Source organism: Bufo bufo, chromosome 7 (genome assembly GCF_905171765.1).
Source record: "Bufo bufo chromosome 7, aBufBuf1.1, whole genome shotgun sequence".
Taxonomy (NCBI): domain Eukaryota; kingdom Metazoa; phylum Chordata; class Amphibia; order Anura; family Bufonidae; genus Bufo; species Bufo bufo.
In genome coordinates this window covers 193,956,484-193,981,919 of record NC_053395.1, presented here as the reverse complement: position 1 = coordinate 193,981,919, position 25,436 = coordinate 193,956,484, and the positions used below count along the sequence as shown (strand labels likewise).

The window sequence follows — 25,436 nt, the reverse complement described above, 5'->3', positions numbered from 1 at the left end:
GCCTATTGGTTAATACTAAGTCCAGTATGGCCGTCCCTCTAGTCGGGTCCTGAACCAGTTGGGAGAGGTAATTGTCTTTGGTTATTGCCAAGAACCTGTTTCCTTTATGAGATATACAAGTTTCAGTTTCCCAGTTTATATCTGGGTAGTTGGAGTCCCCCATAATAACCACCTCATTATGATTTGCCGCCTCGTCTATCTCGTTTAGTAGTAGATTTTCTGTGGACTCTGGTATATTAGGTGGTTTATAGTAAACTTCTATTAGTAATTTATTGTTGTTTTTAGCTCCATGTATCTCTACCCACAGTGACTCCACATGTTCATGTCCCTCACTTATATCTTCACGGAGTGTGGGCTTTAGACAAGACTTTACATATAGGCAAACCCCTCCCCCTCTCCGATTTTGACGATCCTTTCTAAACAGACTGTAACCTTGTACATTAACTGCCCAGTCATAGCTATCATCCAGCCATGTCTCAGTTATTCCCACTATGTCATAGTTCTCCTCACACATCACTAATTCCAGCTCCCCAGTTTTATTAGTCAGGCTTCTGGCAATAGTATACATATATTTGAGAGGTTTATGTATATTTTTTACCCTACACCTTTCCTTCTGAACTGTTCTAGTCCCTCCTTTCATTCCTCCCCCAGTCCCACTACCTTGCCCCCAGTCTCTATCTTCCCTATCTTCCCCTCCTATAATGTAATTTCCCTCCCCCCCAGTCCCTAGTTTAAACACTCCTCCAACCTTCTAGCCATCTTTCTCCCCAGCACAGCTGCCCCTTCCCCATTGAGGTGCAGCCTGTCCCTACGATAGAGCCTGTAGCCGAGAGAGAAGTCGGCCCAGTTCTCCAGGAACCCAAACCCCTCCTTCCTTCACCAGTTCTTCAGCTACTTGTTAATCTCCCGCTGCCTTTCTTGTGTGGCTCGTGGTACAGGCAGTATTTCGGAAAATACTACCTTTCAGATCTTTGCCCTAAGCTTTTGACCTAAATCCCTGAAATCATTTTTAAGGACTCTCCACCTACCTCTAACTTTGTCATTGGTTCCGATATGGACCATGACCACTGGATCTTCTCCAGCCCCTCCCTGGATCTTCTCCAGCCCCTTCTAAAACAAATGTTTTCTATGAAAATTTTGTTTAAAAAAAAAACATTTCGGATGGAAGAGATGTACACAAATTTGGAGGGATCTGCTCATTTTGTACAGTCTATAATGTGGAATAAGGATACATACAGAGAGGGGCACTGTCCAGGTAATTAACTCTTATAATGTGTTGTCTCATAGACTTTTCTTGTTGTGTTGGAGCACTTGATCGGATTCTACAGTGCGTCTACGAGAATTATGGATTTGGCAGGTTATATGAGGATATGTCCCTGGCTATTTACTCTGAGATAACACATAGAAAAATAACATCTATTGTAACAATAGCCATTGCTAACCAAAAAGTATTGTCATGTAGGACATTGCTGGATACTTTGTTTCTTTCTTAACCCCTTAGTGACAAGTCTGATTTGGGCCTTAATGGCCAAGATTTTTTTTTTTACTGCTTCCCAAGAGCTTTAACTTTTTTATTTTTCCCTTATTTGGACGTATGAGGGCTTGTTTTTTTTGTGGGACAATTTGTAGTTTTTAATGTCACCATTTTTGGGTACATATAAATTACCGATAAACTATTTTTCTCCAATCCCACCCCCATAAAAAAGTACTGCCACTGGGTTTTTGCAATGTTCAGTTTTTCATCATACATAACATGCTAATTGCTCTCTGGGTCAGTACGATTACAGTTTTTACAGCGATTACAGCAATACCAATTTATTTATATTTTTTTACTATTGTTGCACAACAAAAGAATATATATATATATATAGAGAGAGAGAGAGAGAGAGATTTTTTTTTAAATGTTTTTACAGCCTCCCAAGACCCACAACTTTATTATTATTGGTTCTACAGAGCTGTGGGGGGGGCTAGATTTTTTGTAGGAGAACTTATAGTTTTTATTGGTATCATTTTGGGGTACATTACACTTTTTGATCTTTTTATTCTGTTCTTTTGGTGGTGAATAGGCATTACAACAGCAATTCTGGATTTTTTCTTTTTTGTTACAGTGTTCACTGTATGTGAAAAATTACATGATAATTGTGTAGTGAGGGCCTTTAAGAAGTTAATATGTCCGGCATTCTGATGTACTGTAGCAGAACCGAGATCAACTTTAGATGTTTTGCTTTGTGTATCCTTGAAGGGGTAACCAGGAAAATATATTGATGACCATGATGTCTGGAGGGGTCAGACCCCCGAGACCCCCACCGATCTGCTGTCATGGTGTCTTCCTAGGCCAGTGACTCCTTGCAGCTCGAGGGAATGGAACTAAACTGCAATACAAAGCACGGCTGCAACACTATGTACCATATGGTGCTTGGAAAGCTGGCAGAAGCCCGCAGCACTCACCAGAGATCTGGTGCATCCCTGAAACAGCTGATCAGCAGTGATGTCAGGATTCTGAAGATAGATCATCATTATCTTTTCCAGGATAAACCCTTTAAAGCTTGTACAAAGTAGACATAGACATGTTTGTTAGCATCTCTTCTGTAAGGATGCCCATAAATATTAAATAGGATAAGGCTGACAGTTATCTTTCCTGCCCCATAATACACACGTACTCTTGGCTAGGATGATTCAAGAGGCTCCCATACACATTAGGTGGCCACCAAATCCCACCAAAATCTGAGGGTTCTATCAACAGATAACCTATGTGTATGACCAGCCTAAGGAAGTTGTGCCAAGTTTTAAACCTATCCTCTATTCACAGGAAAATGAATTAGTGTCTGATTGGAGGAGGCGGAGGTGGTTCGACTGCTGGAATCCCACCAATCATAAGAATAAGGGTTCTGTATTTTTCCAAGTGAATGCAGAGGCAATCAAACATTCAAGCTGGTGCTACAGTGGGATGCGAAAGTTTGGGCAACCTTGTTAATCATCATGATTTTCCTTGGTTGTTACGATAAAAAAATGTCAGTTAAATATATCATATAGGAGACACACACAGTGATATTTGAGAAGTGAAATGAAGTTTATTGGATTTACAGAAAGTGTGCTATAATTAGGCAGGTGCATAAATTTGGGCACCACAAAAAAAGAAATGAAATCAATATTTAGTAGATCCTCCTTTTGCAGAAATTACAGCCTCCTGTAGGTTCCAATGAGAGTCTGGATTCTGGTTGAAGGTATTTTGGACCATTCCTCTTTACAAAACATCTTTAGTTCATTCAGGTTTGATGGCTTCCGAGCATGGACAGCTCTCTTTAAGTCACACCACAGATTTACAATTATATTCAGGTCTGGGGACTTAGATGGCCATTCCAGAACGTTGTACTTGTTCCTCTGCATAAATGCCTTAGTGGATTTTGAGCAGTGTTTAGGGTCGTTGTCTTGTTGAAAGATCCAGCCCCGGCGCAGCTTCAGCTTTGTCACTGATTCCTGGACATTGCTCTCCAGAATCTGCTGATACTGAGTGGAATCCATGCGTCCCTCAACTTTGACAAGATTCCCAGTCCCTGCACTGGCCACACAGCCCCACAGCATGATGGAACCACCACCATATTTTACTGTAGGTAGCAGGTGTTTTTCTTGGAATGCTGTGTTCTTTTTCCTCCATGCATAACGCCCCTTGTTATGGCCAAATAACTCAATTTTAGTTTCATCAGTCCACAGCACCTTATTCCAAAATGAAGCTGGCTTGTCCAAATGTGCTTTAGCCCACCTCAAGCGGCACTTTTTGTGCTGTGGGCGGAGAAAAGGCTTCCTCTGCATCCCTCTCGCTTACAGCATCTCCTTGTGTAAAGGACGCCGAATGGTTGAACGATGCACAGTGACTCCATCTGCAGCAAGATGATGTTGTAGGTCTTTGGTGCTGGTCTGTGGGTTGACTCTGACTGTTCTCACCATTCGTCGCTTCTGTCTATCCGAGATTTTTCTTGGTCTGCCACTTCGAGCCTTAACTTGAACTGAGCCTGTGGTCTTCCATTTCCTCAATATGTTCCTAACTGTGGAAGCAGACAGCTGAAATCTCTGAGACAGCTTTCTGTATCCTTCCCCTAAACCATGATGGTGAATAATCTTTGTCTTCAGGTCATTTGAGAGTTTTTTTGAGACCCCCATGTTGCTACTCTTCAGAGAAAATTAAAAGAGGAGGGAAAATTCCAATTGACCCCCTTAAATACTCTTTCTCATAATTGGATTCACCTGTGTATGTAGGTCAGGGGTCACTGAGCTTACCAAGCCAATTTCTGCTCCAATAATTAGTTCGAAAGGTTTTGGAATCAATAAAATGACAACAGTGCCCAAATTTATGCACCTGCCTAATTGTGTTTCAACAATTATAGCACACTTTCTGTAAATCCAATAAACTTCATTTCACTTCTCAAATATCACTGTGTGTGTCTCCTATATGATATATTTAACTGACATTTTTTTATCGTAACAACCAACGATTTATACAGGAAAATCATGATGATTAACAAGGTTGCCCAAACTTTCGCATCCCACTGTATATTCATCTCTATGGGACGGGTGTATATTATCAAGCACTTTACTTTACTTCTCTTCATAAAGTTGAATGGAGTGGCAGCACACATGCTCAACCACCTGCCCATTCATATGGGGAGAAGCAGGACTCCCATCCATACTCATGATCGTAGGGATCCAAGCCGTCAGACCTGTACCATTCATTGCGTATTGCACTTACCGGATCCTGTTGTGAGGAGTCACAACAGCTATAGAAGCCTTGCTGGTGTTTGCCCTCACCAGCTTAAGGGGATGCCTTGCTGCTGCCTGGTCCCCTCCTCTTCTCGTCGCCACGAGCTTCAGGGGTAGTCGATTTGAAGGTTGAAGAAAAATAGGACCACTTTCCGGCGCTGTAGGCATATAGATCGATCCGCACGATGGCTTGAATGTTTTTTCTTTTTATTTCATGATAATAAAGCTGTTTACGCGTTTCAAGGGTGTCCTGAGGAATAGGGCTATAAGCCCTTGAAACGCGTAGACAGCTTTATTATCATTAAATAAAAAGAAAAAAACATCCAAGCCATCGTGCGGATAGATCTATATGCCTACAGCGCCGGAAAGTGGTCCTATTTTTCTTCAACCTTCAAATTAATAGCTAAATTAGAGAGGACTAAATGGGTTTTCTACTTCGGAAAAACCCTGTCCTGATACGGCACCCCAGCCTCTGATTGCCTGGGTTCAGCAACTGTGGTGAACTGTCATTTACATGGGGAAGTTGTCAGCCAATATTTACTGCTGCAATTACATGGTGATACCGAGTCCTCCAGATGTGCTTGCTCTTTATGGTGGCTTTTGGCCAACAGAGGGTAGCCCCAATCTGAATGCAGAGAGGCATCTTTTAGACATTCAGATTCCCAAGCAAAGATTTTGGATAAGGGTTTTCTTCAGCGGGGAACCTATTCAATATCAGTCTACCATTCTCAGATACAAAAAATGTGTACGTTAAATGGATGCCTCAGACTGATACGATACAGTGGCATCCGTTCCCTATAGAGTTCCATTGTAAAAAATATATATATACATTTTCTTTACCGGACCGTGCAAGATACAAGAACTTGGTGTGCTGTGTTTTTGTATCCTTTTTTTTTCTAACGTGTACGTCAAACGGAGGCATAAAACGTGATGTGAACCTACCCTTATCTCTTCTTGTCTACAGATCCTTGGGAAACCCAAAAATGGAAACATGATTACAACTTGATGAACCATCACTAGATGCAAATGTAACAGGACAAAATGTTTTCATCCAGGTTGTACCCCCTATCCTCCTCTGTATATAGGAGCCTGTAATGTCCTTATCATAATAAAGGAGTGTATTTTAGTGAATGACATGATCAAACCAAATGTCCTCAATGTCTATTCTTCACAAAAGGTTTGACAAGAACCATAGTGGTTTTAAATGGTAAAAGTCTCATCTTTACCCTTTCCTGACAACTGTTGGTCACAACAGATGAATAGTACACTATGATATAGCAATAGATTCCTCCAGTAAGATGGAGAATGAAGGGAATCGGTAAAGAGTCCCTTTTTTAAGCATTCATTCACAGTGAGGATCCTACCTCTGGATTTTTGAAAAATTCATATTTTGCATAATATTTCCTGAAGCACAATCTGCAGTCTTCCTCCATGTCCCACTTTGACTGCACATCAATCACCAGCTCATGATCTTCTATAATTCTTTCTGGAAATATAGAATATTGTATTTATGCTACTGTCAAATGCTGACTGAATCCATTTATAATAGGGTTGTACATGATATTTTCCTAATAAAGACGGAAATGACAAAATATAATTTAGGCATTTTACATAGGGGTTATATAGGGGGTCAGTAGCTGAGACCTACACTAATGCTCTATAATGTCTTGACTTTTGTGAATGCCCAAGCTAAGCTAGTTGTGCTATAAAATGCAAATAATTAAAGCATACTTTCAGTTATAAAATGACTTTTCGGAAATAAATAGTACATATAGGAAATTTTGTAATATAGCTTATTAAAGAAAAGGGTTTTTATCTGCTTTCACCAAGCTGCTTTGCTCTTCCTTGGTTTTAACATTAAAGTCTATGGAGAGAGGAGGAGGAGGCTACTGGATGAGAGATGTACAAACTGCAGTTTCTTAGTTCTGCTACACTTAGCACTTTTTTACTACACTATATCTTGTTCTACCTTTATCCCTATACATGTGCAATGTTTCCTACCATTTTAACCAATGTCATAGATAGATGGAGTCTGGTGGAGAATGTGCCCCAGGTTAGAGGAGTAGAGGGTGCTCAAGAGGTCTGCAATGGCCAGGGTACTGAAATACTGGTCTAGGGCTGATAACCAGCAAGGACAGCCTAGCCCAAACTTTGACCAGGGAAATGAAAATGACAACAAAATGTTATATTAAGGTAGCATGAAAATGCAGATGTGTATTCAGTTTCAGTTCTGTGTTGTCATTTTTATATGAACAAAGCCACTTACCTAGACACAATGTGGACAGTTGCTCAAACATTGTCCAGTTCTGGTCATCGACATAGTGGTTCTTTTGGATCAGAAGTTGGCACACATTCATAGCAGTGGTATCATTTGGCAATTCCAAGGCTCTACTGGTTCCATCTTCACTGAAGACTTGAATCACCTGTCATGATATCACAGACATGTTATACTGTACAGGTGAACACTTTATGCATTCAGTTAATACATTAACCATTGCCTTATTCCAGGTACAGATGGAGCAGTTCTAAACTGGAGTGTGATCTCAGGTCACTGCATGATGAGAAGGGACTGCTGCCAGTCTCTAAGATGCATGTGTTGCTGGGGTCAGGAAGGCTGTTTAGTGCCGTAATCATCTAACCCTTGAAAATGGTGTTTTTGCTGCATGATTTTATGTGCGCTGTCGATGATGACAATTATGGCTGTTAATATGTACAGTATTACATTGCGTTATAAGGGAGAAGGACCTGTTGTCACAAGACCATGCCTGTCCAGGTCCTCAAGTTAGTAATGCTGCACGATTGCAAAACCTGATGTGTTCTGTCCTGTAAAGGAGTAATGCTTCTCTAGTTCATATGGTCATGCCAAACCAACATGGCTCTGGGGTAGTCAAGCACCAGATTTCATGACTGAGAGGAAGTAACAGTGATTGGTCTGATGCCGCAGTAGAATGCATGAGCACTGGAATGCTGCACTCTTCATGTGGACCTGGAAGCAGATTATGTCAGAAACATCCTTCCCTCCAAACAGAAGGGAGAGCTGGGTGCACACTACTGTGTAGCAGACTCCCTTGCCATCAAGTGTGGACTCAGTCTTCTTCCCCAGGCCTGTCCCCTTCCCCGCCAATGCCAAACCTACTTTCTTAGTCCTGGCGTGAGCAGGGAAAAGTCGCAGATTGTGGCGTAGGGTATGCATTTCATTTCAAAGGGTAAAGAGATAAGTGGTTGATAGACACCTCTAGTATGGGGTAACAAATTTTCAGGAGTTAAAATTAAGGGTATGTGCCTGAACATTCAGTGGAAAAGTCTTTTTATGGCAAAAACTGCAGCAAAAACAACATATATTACAGAGAAGAGGCTGCAGCATCAATTGCCATGCCGCAGATTTCAAATCCGCGCCACAGATCAACTTAGGATGCAGTTTTTGTAAGCAGCATGGAGCTGATATTTCTTAAAATCTCATCCACTTTGCTGGCACTAAACAGCTCTGTGGATATGACAGTAACTAGAGGTCTTGAAAATATGAGGGATATAGACAGACAGAATGGTGGAATACTGTATGACTTTGCAAAAAAAATTAAAATTATGATAAACTGGACATTTATAGGAGGCTTCATATGCTCCATTTGCCAAGAAAGGGAGATTGGGCACCTTCATTCTTGGGATCAGTGAGGAATACCATCAGTCAGACCTCAACCAATTCTATTGAATTAATATGACATACATCTCTTAAAGAAGATACTTCCTTTAGGGTATGTTCACATAGGATGTAAAATACAGTGGAAAATGGCAGTGTGGAACTTTCTGTGAATCTGCAGCAAAATCCACAGTGCAAGCCGCTGCTATAGATGCATGAATAACATGCGTTTTTGCCATGGAAATGGCAGTGGATTTCAACATCTGCATTGCGAAGGGTGGAATTTGTGGTGAAGATCCACAGCATAAATTGACACGCTGCAGATTTCAAGTCTGCACTGCTGGTCAACTTTACAATACAGGGTTTTGTGTTTGTTTTCGAAGCAGATGGATGAGATTTCTTGAAATGCCATCCACTTTTCTAGTACTGTACAATGCTGCAGACTTTCTGCAAATCCGTAGCGTGTTCACCCGGTGTGAGGATGCCCTTAGGGGACGGCCACACGCATCATAAGCATTGAACTGCACACAGAAAATCCACATCCATGCACCAGAACCTGCACATAACTTGATACGTGGTACAGATTTTAAAGGGATTGTACAGGCTTTTACTATTGATGACCTATCCTCAGGATAGGTCATCAATATCAGATCGGAAGGGGTCTGACACCCGGCACCCCCGCTGGATAAGCTGTACAAGGAGACGGCGCACGCAGTGTGCACATGCTGTCTCCCTTCTCTCTTCCCGTCCGCTGCTGCTTTGCCAAAGACTGCAGCGGTGAACAGGAAGAGAGAAGGGAGATAACACATGCGCACTGCGCTCACTGGCTCCTCATACAGCTGATCGGCAGGGTGTCGGACCCCTGCCGATCTGATATTGATGACCATTCCTGAAGACAAGGGCATAACTACCATAGCGTCAGACCATGCGACTGCTATGGGGCCCAGGGGAAGAGGGGGCCCAGTCTTAGTTGGGATTATCTCCTCTTCTACTGGGGGTGAAAACTTGGTCAGGACTCTAACCTCTAAAGGAACAACTTTTAGCAAATGAAGCAATGGAAAAATGGTCCAAGGGTCATTGAAAAGGGTTTAGGCGGAAACCCTTCTGTCCTGTGCGGGGGGCCTGGTTTGATCCTTGCTTTGGGGCCCTTACTTCTCTTCTTACGCCACTGACTCATCAATAGTAAAAGCCTGGGCAACCTCTTTAAATCTGCACCGTATCAATTTACATTGCGGATATCTGCTGTGCATTTCATCATTGAAAGGCAGAAGGTGAAATGTGCGTCAAATCCCTCACATTTTGGCACATAAATCTGCAGCAAAATTTACCCAATTTGGTGCAAATGTTGCCACTGCAGATTTCTCCCACATGAAGAGAGATTTTGGTGGCTATTTTTGTAAGTTCCATATGCCTAGTAATCTGGGTAACACTGACCCTACGTATGCATTTGTATTAATATAATTAATTCATCAAAGCTGTGTTTAATTTAGATCTAACCCTACATAGGCAAAGCATTTACTTCTCATAAAATGTGTACGTTTGTCATCATCGTCTTCTATTCTGTGACTTTCGCGTTCTCATTTCTCAATCCCTGTCATTGTTGTGGATTTCCTTGAAAACCTCACAATGCAGCCCTTATCTGGCCCGAGTTCCGGGTGACATGTATCAAGCTGGGAATGGTATAATTAGTCACACTCAACACACACTATAAGGTTTTTATTGTTAAAAGTCTTTTTAGCATCTTGCTCTATCTGTTTTCTTTTTCTGCCTTGTTTAACTTTGATGATTAGAAATTTCTGTACAACTTGGGTGTTTTCTCCGTGTTTGTCTTTCCTCACTTTAGATGGTTAAGTGAAGTAACCCATATTATTACATTATTTGAGGAAGATTGTACACCTAGATATGCAGCACTAAAAATAGGAATACTCATGTACGGTATATGAACTCCCATAAATCAGAAAACTCTTGTATGAACAGACAGGAAAGTAAAACACTCACACAGTTTTCCATTAAGTTATTACAGGGAAGTAATACGTACTTGTTCCAATCACATTTTTACTAAATTTTGGCCGTACACTATTACTTAGGGGTCCTTCCACCATGCATTCTCTGGTACATTATAATAACAGCCCCTGAATAGAATGGTAGAAATTCCACCCTGTCCAGCGGGATAGCGATAGGGATCACAATATAGTATTTTGCCCCTCTTTACTGATCACTGTGCTCCTGCACACCATAGTTTCCATTCTTAAGGATCAGATGGATACTTTTGCTTGATCATAAAAATAACTCTGCAACTGTTTAATTGCACAGTCCTCTCTATATACTCCATGCTGTCATCTCTAAGTTCTGTCAAGCACCAATGTGGACTCCAACGTGGTGTGTAATCCACTAGACAGAATACTAGATCCTTCACTGCCATAGACCACCATGGATATCAGCATTGACATCTTCAATGCCCTAGACCACTAAGAGTGTCTGAACTGACCCCTTAAATACCCCAGAGAACCTGGGATTTTCCTTATAGTCATTAGAACACAAGGGAAGAGGGTATTAACACCTTGACTGCCATTGACGACTAGGAATATCATCATTGACATCTTCAATACCCTAGACCACTAGAAGTGTTGAAATTGACCCCATCAATACCTCAGAACAATGGTGATTTTCCTGTTAATCCATTGGGACTTGATACTCAGGGCTGCTACCATTAACTCCTAAACAAAAGACCTTGAGGTCTCCTATCTCACCCTGATTGAATTGCCACTTTCCATGTAAACAACCAATATACGAAAAGTTGTCAGTCTCTGTGTGTGTCTGGTTACAGGACTCCCTGCCTTTCTATATGTGAGGTTGGGGGATAGTAGGACTCCAAGACTCTCCTTATAAGACCTGCTAGCTTTTATAAGTCTAACAAGGCTCTTGTGTGGAAGATCAAGTCTGCTAAGTAAAAGGATGCAAAGTCGCAAACTCACTCATCGTATCAGCAAGACTTCTTACAAGCAGGACATATGGTTTGCTCAATCTTTCATAGCAAATACAGAAGTGGAGGAGGCATCCTGCAGCTCGAATTTGGGATTGGTCGAACCTGAGGTCTCCAAGAAGAAGGGAGAGTGAAACTGCGCGCCTATCAACTGCAATATGGGACAAGACAAGATAATCACTAAAGTAATACGTTACAGGGCAGTGGCTGTAGAACCACTATGCAAACTAACCAGTTTGACTCAAGGCTAGTCTTAAGATCATTATCCGGGCAGTCCTCTGGTTTCACCCATCAACCTCTGTACAGTGATCTAGGCTTAGCTGCAGGGGACACACTAGACTGGAATAGTCCAAGTGTGGATGGCTGCTGAGCCACAGGGGTCAGAGACACAGATGGAATCACTCAATACTCAAGGTCAGGAAACAAAAGTCAGGACAGGCAAAGTATGTGTGATTCTGTGAAACTACAGGTAAGGGCATGTGGCAAAGGGTCAATACGGTAAACAGGCAATGGTTAGGTCAGGTCGCCGAGGCACAGAATCGGGCAGAGGTCAGTATATGAGCAGATAAACATACCAGCAAACCTTCGCAGGGAATTAGCACACTAAACAACCTAAAGATCATGCAACTTCCCATAAGTTAAGGTATCTTAAATACCCTAAGCTTACCAGCCATTGGTTGGAAAAGACTAGTGTGCATGTGCACTGGTCCTTTAAAATCCATAGAGCGTGTGCAACCTAGGAACAAAAACAGGTAGTCCTGAGAGGAAAGTGCAGGCAGTGGTCTGCACCAGGAAGAGCACCGTGGGACCGTTGGAGGGCTGGAGGGTTCGGACCACTGACACAGAATGAGAAGAGCTTGGGTAAGTGATGCAGTGCCCGTGCCCTCTCGGGGGAGCAGGACAGTGGCAGACACATGCCGCCAGCACAACAACATATTTTGTTATTTCTTTAATTTTTTTTTTTAGCTCTAACAAGTCCTTTCAAAGTGAAGGTTCACTTCAACATTTGGTAATTATACATAGCAGTTTAAGAAAGTGTCTGTACTTAGAAAAAATCACTGATCAGAAACAAATATTTAATTTGATCTAAGTTGTCCCCTATAGGGTGAGTGACGACTATGAGCAACAAATTATAAGCAAAAACAGCGTACACCGTAGTGTAGACCAAAAACGAACCGTGCACATTTAGGAAGGATGCCCAAAATGTAAATCCCTTAAAAACAACAAAGCGAGGGGGTTAGATAGATCATTGTGCCATGCCATAATTATTAAACAGTGATAACGTGAATGCCACACATGTAGACTTAAAAGCACAATATGTCACACAAGAGGTCATGACACTGACAACTTCAAATGCAAAGTTAGAAGTGCATGACTGAAAACATACCATTCCCAGTCATGGGAAACGCAAGACTGCAGTCATAAAGTCCCTAGAGGGTCCCGACTCCTCTATTATAGGGAATAAATAGGTTTTATTTTAGAATAATTAACAGATGAGGAAGATGAGAATTATTTCTTCCAGAATAAATATGAGTGTTCAGGTATGGCCACAAGTTCAGATTTCCTGACCCAGTTTTGGAAGCTAAAACCAAGAGTGGGTCATAAAAGCAGAGGAAGCTTTTGTGATCAATTCCATCATCTGCATCGGTCTCACCACTCTAAATCTCAGCTTTAATGGGTATTCCCAAAATTACAATTTATCACTTATCCACAGGTTAGCTGATATATCCCTGATCAGTGGGGGTCTGACTGCTGGGACCCAAACCAATCACAAGAATGGGGGTCCCATGCCCCCCAATTATTAGCACAGTGCTCAAGCATGCACACAGCTGCTTCTTTTTAAAGTCTTCTGATTTAAAGACATATCACCTATCTACCGACTAATCCATGCTCAGTTCAGAACTATGACATACATGGGTATTGGGACCCTTAATTGTGGTCACATTGTGGTCACATTACAATGGGATGTAGAAATTTTCTTAAAGATCTGACTACTGGGCAGGGTTAATTGTGGCATCCATTTCAATGGTCCCTCAAGATACAATGGGCCGTACATACATTGGTCTTTCCTGAGGCTATTGTACAGTACCATGACACCACAACCAACATGCAATGCCACAAACAGTATGGATCTGTGACATGTGCAATTAGCTGAAAAAGATCAGGTTATAAGAATCTGCATTTAACTGGAAAAAATAAACATTTATATACGTAGGCTTTTCTAGTAGCATGTCTCTACAGTACAGTGTGGTACTACATGTTCTGTATCGCTCTTTACCAGGGCCAGGATGAGCTGCCCTTTGGACATCAGATGAAGATGTTTCCATTCTATTTCTCTGGTACATTGTGTACTGTTCAGGACTCTGAAGAAGCTCCTGTCCTCTACATTGAAAATTATTTATATCTTCAAGCAACTCTTACAGACTGTTTTATGTAAGGACTTGCTTTATCTATATTATTACCTGCTAACATTTCTTTAATCTTCATGTTGTAATTTTTTGGACTGACCATTTGGGGGCTTCAGAACCAATTTTATTTTTTTCCCGTAGAGTTACAGTCTCAAGTTATAAAAGTTTAACCTTGCACGGGTCTTCCGGGAACCAACTAAGGGCGGGTTTGCACTGGCGTTATTGAATTCCATTATACAGTAGGTCCCGTTATAACAGAGTTATTACGGAATATAATGGAATTCTAGGACGGAATGCAAAACGGAAGCCGTTAAGAGGCATGAAGTCCCTACAGGGTCCCAACTCCTCTATTATAGGGAATAGAAAGGTTTGATTTTAAAATAATTAAAAGATGAGGGAGATGAGAATTATTTCTTCCTTTTGTCGACAGGATTATTTTTTCCGTCATGTATAATGTAACCAAACAAAACCGTTATGTGCCTCCATAGACATTTATTAGGACGTAGCAAAATGGAATGTCTCTTAAAGGCTTCTACTTTGCATTCCTCTTAGAATTCTGTTATATTCCATTATAACTCTGTTATATCAGAACCTATAACGGAATTCAATAACGCAAGTGCAAACCCGCCCTAATATTGTACTAAAATGAGCTGTAATCATCAGCTAAAATTGTTACATCTTATAGTAATGGTTTCAACATTTTTGATACTATGTTGATTTTTTTAGTGCAATTATTATGCCATTAGGGTGCTTTCAAACGTGCCAATGTCACCAGTATTGGATATGCAGCCACATGGAAAACTAAGTAAGTTTTACCCTGAATTGCTGTGGCTTTGCAGTGCAGTTTTTGCCACCTGGCTTCTGTGGATGAAACCAGTTTAGGAGTTGATAACTATATTCCGGTGTAAGGTCCATAGAACATACCGGTAAATGATTATAAACTAATGATACACCATGGTCAGAATCATTCAGATTGTTACAAACAAGTAAAGAGCATATGCACCTCAGATTAAAAATGAAAGGAAAAACAAAATCAAGAAGACTGGCCTCCTTCAATCCAGAAAACAGGGCATTTGTGGTTCTAATTGGAGGAGGAAATGTGGTACTGTAGCTTCCATAACATTCATTCATTAGAAGAGAACCACACAAGAGTGGTCACCTCTCCGTCAATGGCCTGGGCAGGTACCAGCTTGTCTTCCTTATGGGTGGGGGTCCCAGTGAAAATATCTTACATTTTAGGAAATCCCTAATTCCAGACTTTTATGAAAGATATAATAAAACAAAAAGGAGTCGAGTGAACAGGGATGTAGGACGGAAAAGGAGGGAATAGGATATGAGGCACCAATGGATATTTGCAATGAATGGTAGTGAAAGGTCTAGATGTGATGACTCCAAGAGAATAAGGCAGTTCCCCAAACCATGAAAATCAGTGCACACCAGTGAACCGCTGGAATGATAAGAGATAAGAAAGAAAGGCGGTTATACAGTGCTGTTCCAGGTATATCCTGGGAGCACAGTGGGGGCGCCAGAGGGCCAGACACGGGTCTGCAGTATTCAATTATCGTCCAATGCCAGAGTGGTAAACGAAGTTAACTCTTAAATTAAATAGAGTAGTAAGGTAAGAGTGTACCAGGAAGTGAATAAAAAGTCTCTAAGTGACAAACAAATAGACAGTATAAAATTAGTAATTGTGGTATAAAATCATATATAAAAATCCATTATAAGATACATGGATTGTATTTAAATATACTCAACTTGGTGTATATCAACAAATCTCAGTGTATCTCCTTTATGAGCATAAAATAAGCACTGGCAAAGTACTGTCCCGAAACGCGTCGAGATTTTTATGTATTAAAGACCTCTACTTTGGAACTTGGAGCCCTGGTGTCATCCTTTGGGGGACGTAGAAGTCACATCCACCATTACAAGGCGATCTCGGCGGGGGAGGTACAAGTATAGGTGTTATGTGCTTATCCTATACTTCCCTCCCCGATAAAGTAAGTCCTTTGCCAGTGCTTATTTTATGCTCATAAAGGAGATACACTGAGATTTGTTGATATACACCAAGTTGAGTATATTTAAATACAATCCATGTATCCTATAATGGATTTTTATATATGATTTTATACCACAATTACTAATTTTATACTGTCTGTTTGTCACTTAGAGGCTTTTTATTCACTTCCTGGTACACTTTTACCTTACTACTCTATTTAAGAGTTAATTTCGTTCACCACTCTGGCATTGGACGATAATTGAATACTGCAGACCAGTGTCTGGCCCTCTGGCGCCCCCACTGTGCTCCCAGGATATACCTGGAACAGCACTGTATAACCGCCTTTCTTTCTTATCTCTTATCATTCCAGACTCTTATGACAGGTTTTCGGCCATTTAAAAGCAGAGATATCCAATGAATCCATAAGTCTGTTAGTCTACAAAGTCCAATAGTCAGACATAGATGTATGCCACACAGTAGTGGGACAATGTGGACTGCCACAAGACCAGAAGAAAAGATGAGGAGACTGAAGACTTTAAATTTTGGGGAATTGGGCCCCCTGTTATTTTTATCTGTGGGAATCCCAGTGGTGAGACCCCCAGCGATCAGATTCCTATCCTCGGTCCTATGGATAGGAGATAAGTTTACATCTTGGTACAAACCCTTTAACATGAAAGCCTATGAGTGATGAATGGCGACGGATGGCGTCCATCAGAGTCATCGGTCGCAGCAATCCACTACAAAAACTATACTTCAAAACTATACATTTTTACCATCGGGCGATTGATGGCTGAGCGATGGTTAAATAACAAAAAACATGTAGGTAATTTTTTTTTGTCTGGCATTTAGCATCCATTTAAGGCATCCAATAGATGTAGACTTTTACTTATGACGTTCGAGTATCATCCTGCACTGTACATCTTGGGATATATCGGATTTAGAGGCAAATAAAGGAAGGACACATCTGTACTTCTACAAAGTAGTTTGAGTTCTGATGAGATTATTTTTGATTATTATTAATATTATTTGATTTCTTAATAAGTTGTTCAAACTGACAAACCCACTACCTGCTATACCTATAGAGAATCCAGGGGAAGAAACAGTGCAAGACCAATATCCAACAATATTAAGTGCAAGGAAATAACTGCAAAAAGGTTAAAAAGCGACTTTACGTTCCTCCTGTAAAGGGACAGAACTTAGATTGATAAGCGTGAAATCAGCAGTGAGATGTCCTACCCTTTTCTGGAGCACCAGGGGGGTGATTGCAGGCAGTGTTGCTCTCCTTGCATACAGGCTCATGTTTGCGCTTCATAAAGTAGTTTACACTGGGAGTAATAGTCCAGGATGTGCAGTCACGTCAGATATGGCACTAACACTGCACAGCTCAACTACTCTGATTCTAACTCTACTCCAAGCCAATTAAAAGTAGTTGTGGGAGAGCCCCAGCCCCGGGCCAATCGCAGGCGTCTCAGCGTTCCTCTCTTGTCCTTGGAAGCACATTCTGATACTTTTGTTTGTAATACTTAAGAAAATCAGATGCCATTCACTGCAGATCTTTAACGTCAAAGCCTCAATTGTCAGAGAGTTATGCTCAGACATCGAGAGCCATTGATGCAGGACTGTTAACCCTTAATGTGTATGAAGAGTAAAATGTCACTTGTGTATCACACCTTGTCATATTGCTGGATAAAATAACCATATTACAGTGCTCACATAGGATCCAGGATATATAAGGTCTCATGTAGAGATTCGGTTTGGATCAGGTACTCCAAATTTTTTAAAAAGCTTGGTTCGGACCCAAATCAATTTCGGGCCAAACCAAAGTTGCTCCAATTGGTATATTACACCCTCTAGTCGCCTAGGACTCATATGGGGGTCATTCACCAACCAGAAACATGCCTATATTAGGCGTATTTCGGGTCCTTGCAGCGCAAAGGTCCTTACACCTCAATCTGCTCATGTCAGGTCTAAGAAAGTGGACGTGGCATGGGCGGGAAGGGTATGGGTTAGCAGACCCGTCTCGTTTACCATTTTCTACACCTGTCTTACATTTAAAAGCTATGCAGAGGCCGGCCATTTCTGAGTTACTGTATGTGGCATCTGGCTGCGGTAAGAATATGTATAATTAAACTGTTGTAATTTCTGCGGAAACAGATAGGAAAAATGTTGAATAGTAGCTTAGTCCTTTTATTTCCGCACCAAGAAAAAAAGCAATGGAATTTTTTATTTTATTTTTTTATTTGTATGGGGCAATAATAAAAACAATAAGTTATTTTTTATTTTTTTTTAATGACCCCACAGTTTGTAAAAAAAAACACCTCTACCAAACAGTTGAGATGGCACTTTATGGCAAAACCAAAACAAGTTTTTGGACAGATTTACACATCAAAAAAACACTGTAAAGTGGCATGTGTCCACAGTTGTCATAACGCACATCTGGTTGTGGTCATGTTCCTTCTGAGACATCTTTGAAGTGACATCAGTAGATAATGGGCCAGATTTATCATTAGCTCAAGTCAGAATAATGGAGTGAAAAAGTAGCTGATTTTTGCGCAATCACTTAAACTGCGCAAAAATTGGCGACTTTTATTGGCTCTGCACTATGCTCGCCAGTTTTTTAAAAGTGGGCGTGTTTTCTTATGTAAATGAATCTCTAGACAGATTTACTATTGCGACTATTAAAAAAAGTCGCCAAAAAGTCGCTAAAAAATGCGCAAAATCACTCCAGTGAGGACCATGCTTATCTTATGCGACTTTTTACAAGAACATGCGACTTTTCGTAAAGACCTGCGACTTTTGTAAAGTGTGCTTACTGACGGATAAACTGCTACCGTCAAACCACATTTATCACAGTCTTAAAGGGCCGATCATAAATCTGACTTGGCTAAAACTGACTTTAGCCATATGTGAAAGTGGAGTGAGCTGTCAGAGTAATGATACATCTGGCCCAAAAACTTTTGTGTCTGTGACTTTTTAGACAGATTTACTAGTGCAGCAGCACTAATGGTTTTTCCGCATTGGATCCAGTTTATTTTTTGTGCTATGCTACAAAGTATTGCTGGTTTGCATTCAGACACAAGAAAACATTGCATTTCTCACACTTTCATCTGGACACACCCCTGCTTGACACTGTGAAGTGGCATGTGTTCACTGTTGTCATAACCAGTGATGAGCGGCAGGGGCAATATTTGAATTTGCAATATTTTGCGAATATTTGGGCGAATATTCGTCATATATTCGCGAATTCGTGATCTCCAGTCATTATTTTCTTGATTGCGAAAATCGGCAATCGGAGAATTCTCGATAAAAAAATTCTAAATAAAAATTTGCTATACGAAAAATTCGCTATAAACACTACTTCAAAAGTCAAAGATATTGCAGCCTTCTCATTGGTACACAAGCAAAGAGCAGTGAGGGATCATGGGTAAAATCTAGAATATTTGCAATTACGAGGATATAGCACTATATTCTAGATATTCGTGAATTCTCGAAGTTCAAATATTCGTAATAAAAATTTGCGATTAGAATATTCGCGATCAACACTAGTCATAACAGACATCTGGTTGTAAGAGTCGTGGGATGTAGTGTTTCTTCCGAGACATCGGTGGTGAAGAGGAGGATGCTGGTCTTGCTTTAAAGTGTGGGCAACTGCCAGGTGGAACCTTTTGAAAGCCATTAGTATCTCATTCCGTAAGTCAGCCTTTCTCGTTAACCAGCCAGGAGTTTGAGATAAACAGGTCAAGGATATATCCAAACAGTTCAAAGTACCATCCCCTTGACTCGGACAGTGCCAATGCATTTGACACCCAAGGTTGCATGCAGGTTCTGGCTCAACTTGAAGCTGGTGAAGTAGTTGTAACAGAAGACAACTGCCAAGATTGTTTACCTCATGGCTTTGCACAACACTGTCACCAATTTGGCACCTAGAGTCAAGTCTTTCTCCTGCTCACTTAGGGCAATATTGAAAAATGTAGATGACCCTTAATAGAGTAGTAGGCCATGGATGATTCCAGAGGAGCTGGCAGAACAATTTAATGCATCACTTGTCTGGTTTGTTGGCAATAATTATTATTATTTATTAGTAAAGCACCATTAATTCCAGTAGAGAGTTTTAGAGTATAGGGGATGCATAGTAGAAATCTTGTAGGCGATTGTGGGTAGAGGTGATAAGAGGAGAGGAGAGAAGAGAAGGAGGTCTTGTGAGGATTGGAGATTACATGTGGGAATGTATCAGGAAAGTAGCTCAGAGATCTATGGAGGGTACTGCGCCTGCGTGAGATTTCACATAGCGGAGGGGGGTGGTGGCAAAGAGTTCGGGTGTGGGCAGTTACTTATGCTGGAAGAGGCGTGCTTCGGCTCTAAAGGAAGGCGGGCTGGGCACCGTACGGGGGAGTTACTGGGCTCCAGATTAGGATAATAACGCCCCTCTGGGCACCTTGGACACTCATTTGCATAACATAAAAAGTGGATTTTATCGCTAATGAAACCATGAAACAAAAAATGAAGACTACAGCAAGAAATAAGGTATTTTATTGTACATGGCAGTAGTAACACCTTAATATGCTCAAACCAGGTGACAGATTCTCTTTAAAGGAAAGGAGCTGTAATGTTTTATAACCTACAATATCCACTCTCGAATCATAATTTAGAAAAATACAGGAGTATCTAGGAGTAAATAAGAAGGAAGTCATAGAGGAGCTCAAAGAAGAGAAAGAGAGTATGTTTTGGAATATGCAGCCCACACATCACAAGTAAAGCACATATGTCCTAACAGTAGGGGTCCTCATATTGTATGCAATGAGTTAGGATGTACAGGAGCAATCCAAATATCTCAACCTCCATTCATTTCATGTAAGCCAAAAGGGTTGGCCAATTTTCTTGAGATGTGTGGCCCAATAATATTTAGGGATGTTAGAAACTGCTCAACCATCCTCAAACTTTGGGGTCAAGTGCACTAGTCTTGATATCCTGTGTCCCTTGCCAGTCAAATAAAGAGATTGCCTGGTATATTAAGAGGAAGAGCTTCTGTCTTGAAGGCGTTCACTTTATAACCAGAAAGATGTCCAAACACCTAAGAGAGAATGTAAATTAGGTACAGTAATATGGGGATTAGTCAGGGATACATTGGCTAAAGTCTCAGTTTTTAATATCAGCCCGAGGGATTACCCAGTGTTGTCAGTTGCATATCATTGTGGTGCACCTTTTGCAGTAACGTATGTATTTGTATATTTTCATCCACACACTATTCCATCTTGTGTTAGATGCCTTTGTAGTGCAGGGGGTCCGCTGCCGACATCCTCCATTGTTTTTGCTGGGGATTGCTGCTAGCAACGGATCACATGAGGAGGAATTGCTCCCCCGGTTATAAACACGCTACAGTGTTTGGGGTTTTTGAGCATTTCCTCCCATTTAGGCCACTATATTTTAGTGATAGAACAGAACATCATCAGCAAAAAGAGAACTTTTAAATGACTTGCCTCGTGCCAGAACCCCTTAGATAGAATGTAGGCATTCTGCAGCTGCCATAGGCTTAAAACATAAAACAAAAATAAGGGAAGAAAGAGGGCAACCCTCCCGAGTTCTGCTAAATAAATTCTAAATGGGAGGAATGTTGCATGAGGAAATCTTATGGCTGCCTTGGTAAGGGAGTATAAAGATCGTACAGACGGAACAAATGGACCAGAAAAGTCAAAGGCTTCTAAACTGGAAAACATGAAAGGCCAATTCAGGTGGTCAAAGCCCTTTTCAGCATCTATGCTTATAAAAGAGCACTCTGAATAAATTTATTGACCATATCAATAAGCTCAACTGCCCTCCTATTGTTATTGCCTCCCTTTCTATGGGTAAGAAAACCTACTTGATCCTTATGAATAATGTTTGGGAGCCAGATAGATAAACGATCACTTAAGACTTTTGTAAAAATCTTAAAATCCGAATAACTAGCGTAGTCTAGAGGGTCTTTTCCAGGAATCAAAATCAGAGTAATATACAAATGAAACAAATTATGAGGGACAGGGGAACCTGACATAAAGGTATTAAATAAAGCTAGCAAATGTGGAGTTCAGGATGGAAGGTCTTGTAATAAAGACATGGCATTCAGGGCGACTTACTCTTGGCAAACCCTGTATGATGTCATCGAACTCATCAACAGATATAGGAGCATGGAGGGAAGTCACAGCTTCAGAGGGCAGAGTAGGGAGATTGCATGAGCAGAGAAATTCTCTCAGCAGTGAATCCTTAGCAGTATGGTTGGTGGGAAGAGCATCATAGAGAGATTACAGCTTTGAGAAATAATCATAAAATAAATCAGATATAGACGTTAAATGTCGTCTTCCCTTCTAGAAGTATACTGTGTGGATTGATCAGAGTGTTCCCTAAGCTAACAAGGAGTGAGCTTTATTACCTTGTCCGTAGTATCACTGATGAGTATATAGTAATTGTTTCTCTGTTTCATACAGGACTAGGTCTCTAAGTTGTGATATCGTTTCCGGCAATCATTGAGAGGGTTGTTGAGATAGAGCATGTTCTATCTTTTGTAATCTAGACATAAAGGTGTTAGTTTGAAATTTACAGTCTTTCTTGAGACATGAGCTCAAGGCTATGCAATGACCTCCAAAAACAGCCTTATAGACTTCCCAAAGAACTGCATGGGAATTTACCGATCCTGCATTATCAGTAAAATAATTAGCTATGTGATTGTGAAGTTCCTCCCTGAGATGCGATTGTTTGTAGAGAGTCTCATTCAAATGCCAATGACATTGACGGGAAAAAGAAGGGATCAATTTAAGGGAGATAGATATTGGGGCATGGTAAAGACCATGTTATTAGACGCATACTGTATCAGCGCCTATGAACCAGCTTAATGTAGGTATATTGGCAAAAAAAATATTCTATTTTGGTATGTGTGCTAAGTGGAAAAGAGTAGAAGGAAAAAGATGTAGCAGTAGGGTAGTTAATTCTCCATAAATTATATGAACACATTTATGAACAAGCTTGCAAAAGAAGATGGATGAGCAGCTAGTTTCAAAAGGACATGGTTAAGGAAACCTGTTGGGGTGTATAAGTTACAGAGAATAAGAAGGGAACCACAGTATTGACATTGAAGTATGAGATACTGTATCTGTCTCCTGGGTCAACAATAGAGGAGACAATCTATCTAGAACAATTCCACACTAACAGAATAAAAACCTCTATTTAGAAAGGAAGAGTGGACTATAGGAAAGTATTTAATGTGGCTCTGTCACCAGGATCAACCCTATTAAACCATAGTGGCTGGTAGGGCTTATAATGCTGATTAAAACAATACCTTTCTTTTGTCTGTATGCTAAACAGCTGCAGAGATATCTGTGTTTTATTCATATGCAAATGAGAAGTTTGAGCACCAAGTTGTGGGGCTCAATCATTTGAGCACTGCTTTGCAACACCCCCTGTGCTCTGCACACTCACCCCTCCCATTGATTGACAGGGCTAGACATGCAGACCACAGCTATCTCTGCTGCTGTTTAGCATATACAGTAGACAAAAGAAAGGTATTGTTTTAATCAGCATGATGAGCCCTACCAGTATGTCTGGTTTAATAGGGTTGATCCTTGTGACAGAGCCACTTTAAAAATTAAATGTGTCTCTTTGGTCCAGGTGGGTTTCCTGAAGAAAGGCAACATCTGCACGCTAGGACCTTAACTTGTTTACTGTCAGAGACCTTTTGGCATTCGAGTTAAGGCCCTTGACATTTGAAGAGACAAATTTAATCATAGTGAGTGAAATAAAATAAGGTAGCGATAGTGAAAAAACGCATGATGACTCACATAGACCACAAAAATGCAGAGAAGTAAATACAGTATACCAAAGTCGTTGACGTGCATCAGCGAAGACTGCATACTACCTATCATATAGTGGGGAAAAGAAGAAAAGATACAAAAGGGAAGGGGTGACAAAAGACAACATAGACTAACAGTACGTATATACAAATGTGCCATGTTCTAAAGTATCCAAGATACAAGCTCTTGAAAAAGGGCCTAAATTATAAACTACACACCTCTATTAGGATAGGTGACCAGAGATGAAACTTTTTCAGAAGGATGAGTGACTGTGACACAACTGGATGAATACATAAACCACATGGCACATAAGGCCACTACGTGAATCAGGTGAGCTCAATAACCACAGCAACAACCTGCAAAGGGTATTGCTAAACTTAACTAGATCTAAGAGAATGGCACTTGTAGTGCCCATGTCCCCATTGTGGGATCACCTGTACACAGAATCATAGGGATAATGGATCTCTTGAAGCATGGTCCTGGTTCTAAAAGAGATGGAGGAGCCACTCGAATGAGGATGCTTTCGATCTGGACGGACATATTTCCAGAGTCAGGGTGAAAACAGAGGGGCAGATGATATTTCACAGTTAGCTATATGCGGAACAGAAATGTCCAATGATGAACATAAAGGCTTCAAATCCTCACTGGACTGGAGAGAGACAAATTGGTCATTTTTAGTAATGACTAGAGTGAAAGGAAATCCTCAATGATATTTGTATCTCTTAGAAGGGACAACAGAGGATGAATTATTTTTCTCTTTTAAAGCATAGCCCAAGAAACACTTGCACGAGGGTGCCATCAAAGTCAGGGAACTGGGTATGTGACAGAGACGGGCCATAGTTTAGGTTGGCCTGAACCTGGGTGTTGAGACGGGAGCTGTCACCTTGCTGACTGGCGCAGCACATGGAAAAACTGCTTCATCACATTGGGGAGACTAAAATGGCTGCTTCTGCTGTGGCTTCTGCTGTTGGTGGAAAGGGGGTGAGAGGGGCATCCCTTTCAGACACACTGTTGGCAGATGTCTTCTCACCGTAAGCTGGGGCAAGCTGCGTACACAGTGTTTCCTGTTAGTAACGTAATTTGTCCTCCCTTTCAGCCATTGAAAAACATTCCCCCATTTTGCCTTGGTAGTAAGGGTCTAAAAGCATGGCTATCCAGTAATCATCAGACTGCTTGATGTCAACGACATGTCTGTCGCTGCGTAAGCAAGTGAGCATATAATTGGTCATTCTGGACAGCGTGCCAGAGGAGCCACTTCTTTTCGGCTCTGCCCCCCACTGAGATGAATGGGTTTTTTGGCTGATGCCATCCTCATCATCGTCCTCTAGCTCCTCTACCTCCGACTACTATTTCAGTGACAGCTCCTCATCCTCATATTCCTCCTCCATGGCAGATTCCCTTTGTGTGTCCCCAACAGCTATAGGGTGGACTGAAAGATGCATCAGCTGCTATTCTTCTGCCGTGGTCACCTGCTGCAAGAGCTTCAGCATCTTTTCTAAGATAAATATGAGGGGGATGACGTAGTTCATGCCGAAGTTGTCCCTGATGACAAACTTTGTGGCCTCTTCGAAGGGCTTCAGCACCCGACAAGCATCTCAGATGAGCCACCACTGTCGGACATTGAAGCAACACATGCGCCCTGCTGCTGAGGCTGTCTGCTGCATGATAAAATCATTAATGGCTTTACACTGTTTGTACAGACACTCAAGCATGTGCAATGTTGAATTCCAGCTAGTTGGCACGTCGCTAATTAAGTGGTGTAGCGGGAGACCGTTCTGTCTCTGCAGCAGAGGCGTTGCTAGGGTCTCAAAAGATCCGGGGCCCAAGCACCAATGCATATGGC

General features: G+C 41.2%; 1 protein-coding gene across 1 annotated transcript in view; it reads right to left on the bottom strand.

Annotated features, from left to right (window-relative positions):
• GRB14 (growth factor receptor bound protein 14) overlaps nt 1-17,151 on the bottom strand; it is a 79,574-nt gene extending 62,423 nt beyond the window's left edge. The window contains exons 1-3 of the mRNA XM_040440281.1: nt 17,013-17,151; nt 7,022-7,178; nt 6,120-6,241 (exon numbers count right to left, since the gene is read on the bottom strand). Of these exons, the coding sequence (XP_040296215.1) occupies nt 6,120-6,241; nt 7,022-7,178; nt 17,013-17,075 (342 nt within the window). The 5' untranslated portion in view covers nt 17,076-17,151. The remainder of the gene's footprint in view (nt 1-6,119; nt 6,242-7,021; nt 7,179-17,012) is intronic.
• Between the last annotated feature and the right edge of the window lie 8,285 nt (nt 17,152-25,436).